This window comes from Prionailurus bengalensis, chromosome E4 (assembly GCF_016509475.1).
Source record: "Prionailurus bengalensis isolate Pbe53 chromosome E4, Fcat_Pben_1.1_paternal_pri, whole genome shotgun sequence".
Lineage (NCBI taxonomy): Eukaryota > Metazoa > Chordata > Mammalia > Carnivora > Felidae > Prionailurus > Prionailurus bengalensis.
In genome coordinates this window covers 64,938,428-64,940,838 of record NC_057360.1, presented here as the reverse complement: position 1 = coordinate 64,940,838, position 2,411 = coordinate 64,938,428, and the positions used below count along the sequence as shown (strand labels likewise).

The 2,411-nt window shown below is 50.5% G+C and overlaps 1 protein-coding gene across 1 annotated transcript; it reads right to left on the bottom strand.

Annotated features, from left to right (window-relative positions):
• Positions 1 to 1,088: 1,088 nt before the first annotated feature.
• On the bottom strand, positions 1,089 to 2,028 carry LOC122475792 (olfactory receptor 10J5-like). The gene is given in 2 exon segments (XM_043567893.1): positions 1,089 to 1,169; positions 1,171 to 2,028. Coding segments are annotated over 2 exon segments (939 nt in total).
• Between the last annotated feature and the right edge of the window lie 383 nt (positions 2,029 to 2,411).

Sequence of the window (2,411 nt, the reverse complement as noted above, 5' to 3'; positions counted from 1 at the left end):
CCAATACCTTCTCTCCCTGCTTAGCCTCTAGGGGACGAGAGTTTTTGCCTTGATTGCACAGGAGGAATAACACACGTAGAAACGAATGAATACTTCCGCAGGAGCTCACATGGCTGGATAACGAAAGAAGGGATTTTGCGAAAGCCGTTCGTTTTTGTTTTTTTTTTTTAATGTTTGTTTATTTTTGAGAGGGAGAGACAGGGTGCAAGCTGGGGAGGGGCAGAGAGAGAGAGAGGGAGACACAGAACCTGAAGCAGGCTCCGGGCTCCACCCGACGCAGGGCTCGAACCCACGAACTGTGAGATCATGACCTGAGCCAAAGTCGGACGCTCAACCGACTGAGCCACCCGGGCGCCCCAAGCTGTTCATTTTTCAGTCAGCAAGGATTAGGAAACCTTTCTGAAATGACTGTCACAGGGCAAGTGATTTAACTCCTGAGGATAAAAGCCATCGCCGGGCTGTGTCTGCTGCTCGTTTTCCTAAGACCCTGTCCACATCTGTTCCAACCGCCTCCTCTCCGCATCTGCAGATGAGGCCAAGGATTTGACGGTCTAAGAGGAGCCAGGCAAAGTGGGGGCCAGAAGAGGTTTGAAAACCCAAATCCTGGGGCGCCTGGGTGGCGCAGTCGGTTGAGCGTCCGACTTCAGCCAGGTCACGATCTCGCGGTCCGTGAGTTCGAGCCCCGCGTCGGGCTCTGGGCTGATGGCTCAGAGCCTGGAGCCTGTTTCCGATTCTGTGTCTCCCTCTCTCTCTGCCCCTCCCCCGTTCATGCTCTGTCTCTCTCTGTCCCAAAAATAAATAAACGTTGAAAAAAAAATTAAAAAAAAAAAAAAACCCAAATCCTGAGTCACAGAAACAAGTAGTTCTCATCCAGCTTGCCAGGATTCCTGTGTCGAAGGAACCAAATTCACTAGAGCGTAACCCTGCTTTCTGCCTTGTCCCTAGAGCATGAAAAAGAAAAGCATTTCTACTCTTTGGCGTTCTTCTCAGGAAGCACTGTACTTGATGAACTTATGTACTGTGGCGTGTTTGTGAGCAGACACACATTACACTGGGCTAAAGGTCTCCTGACAAAATGATTCGATCTGTTAAGAAGTGTTTTTGCCCACGGCTCTGCGTAGAGCATCCCTGACCTCCCTGTTCCTCAAACTGTAAACACCAGGGTTCAACAACAGGGCTCAACAAAGGAGTGATGATGGTATAAGTCACTGAGAGAAGGTCTTTTTCTATTGAGTTCTCTGACTTAGCCTTGAGGTAGATGACAGAGGCACAGCCATAGTGGACGATGACCACCGTGAGGTGGGAGGCGCAGGTGGCAAAGGCCTTCTTCCGGCCCCGGGCAGAGGGGATCTTGAGGCTGGTGGAGACGAGGAGGATGTAGGTGATGAAGTTCAAGCCCACGGGGACCAGGATCACAAAGGAATGGACACCATAATTGATCATCTCATTGATAGTGGAATCAGTGCAAGAAAGCTTCATGACAGGGTAAATGTCACAGAAGAAATGGTCCACCACTGTGCCACAGAAGGACAAGTGGAACATGGCTGCTACGTGGAGAACTGCCATTACCAGACCAGTGCCAAAGGACCCACATGCCAACCCGGCACACGTTCCTTTACTCATGACGACAGTGTAACTCAGAGGGTTGCAGATAGCCACATAGCGGTCATAGCCCATTGCCGTGAGCAAGAAGCAACTATTTATGGCCAAGGTGACAAAAAAGAACATCGGAGTGGCACAGCCTTCCAAGGAGATAGGCTGGTGATGAAGAATGAGACTGAAAAGCATTCGTGGGACAATGACCAGTGTGTACGCAGCCTCGGAACTCGCCAGCATGCTCAGGGAGAAGTACATGGGAGTGCGGAGATGATGGTCAACACGGATGATGGTCACATTGACGATGTCACCAGCTAGAGTTAAAATGTAGATGGTTAGGAAAACCACAAAGAGGGTTATCTGGTGCTTTCCAAAGATAGGGAATCCCAGGAAGATGAATTCTGTCACTTCTGTGACGTTCTTTCTCTGCATCTGCCAGACCAGTGTCTGAAAGCAATGAAGGAAGTCATCAAGGAGAAAATTCCCCTTGGCAACTGGACTTCACAAGAAGGGGCAATGATAGCCGCCCTGAGGGAGTGAGCCCAATTCCTTCCTTTATGACGAGCAAGCTCAGGCTCAGGGCCCTTGAACACGAAGAGGAAGGACTACCAGAGCCACCTTGGGTCTCACCCACATGTCGGTCATCACCGCGGAGCAAACCGTCTCCTGCGCATGGAAAAGACTTCTGAATAAACATTTACCTCACACACCTCATTCTGACACAAGGTGAGGCGACCAGCAAGGAGAAGTCCTGCTCTGTGTCCCAGTCAGTAACGACATCCACCGCTCAGAACAAACTCAACAGGGCGGAACAC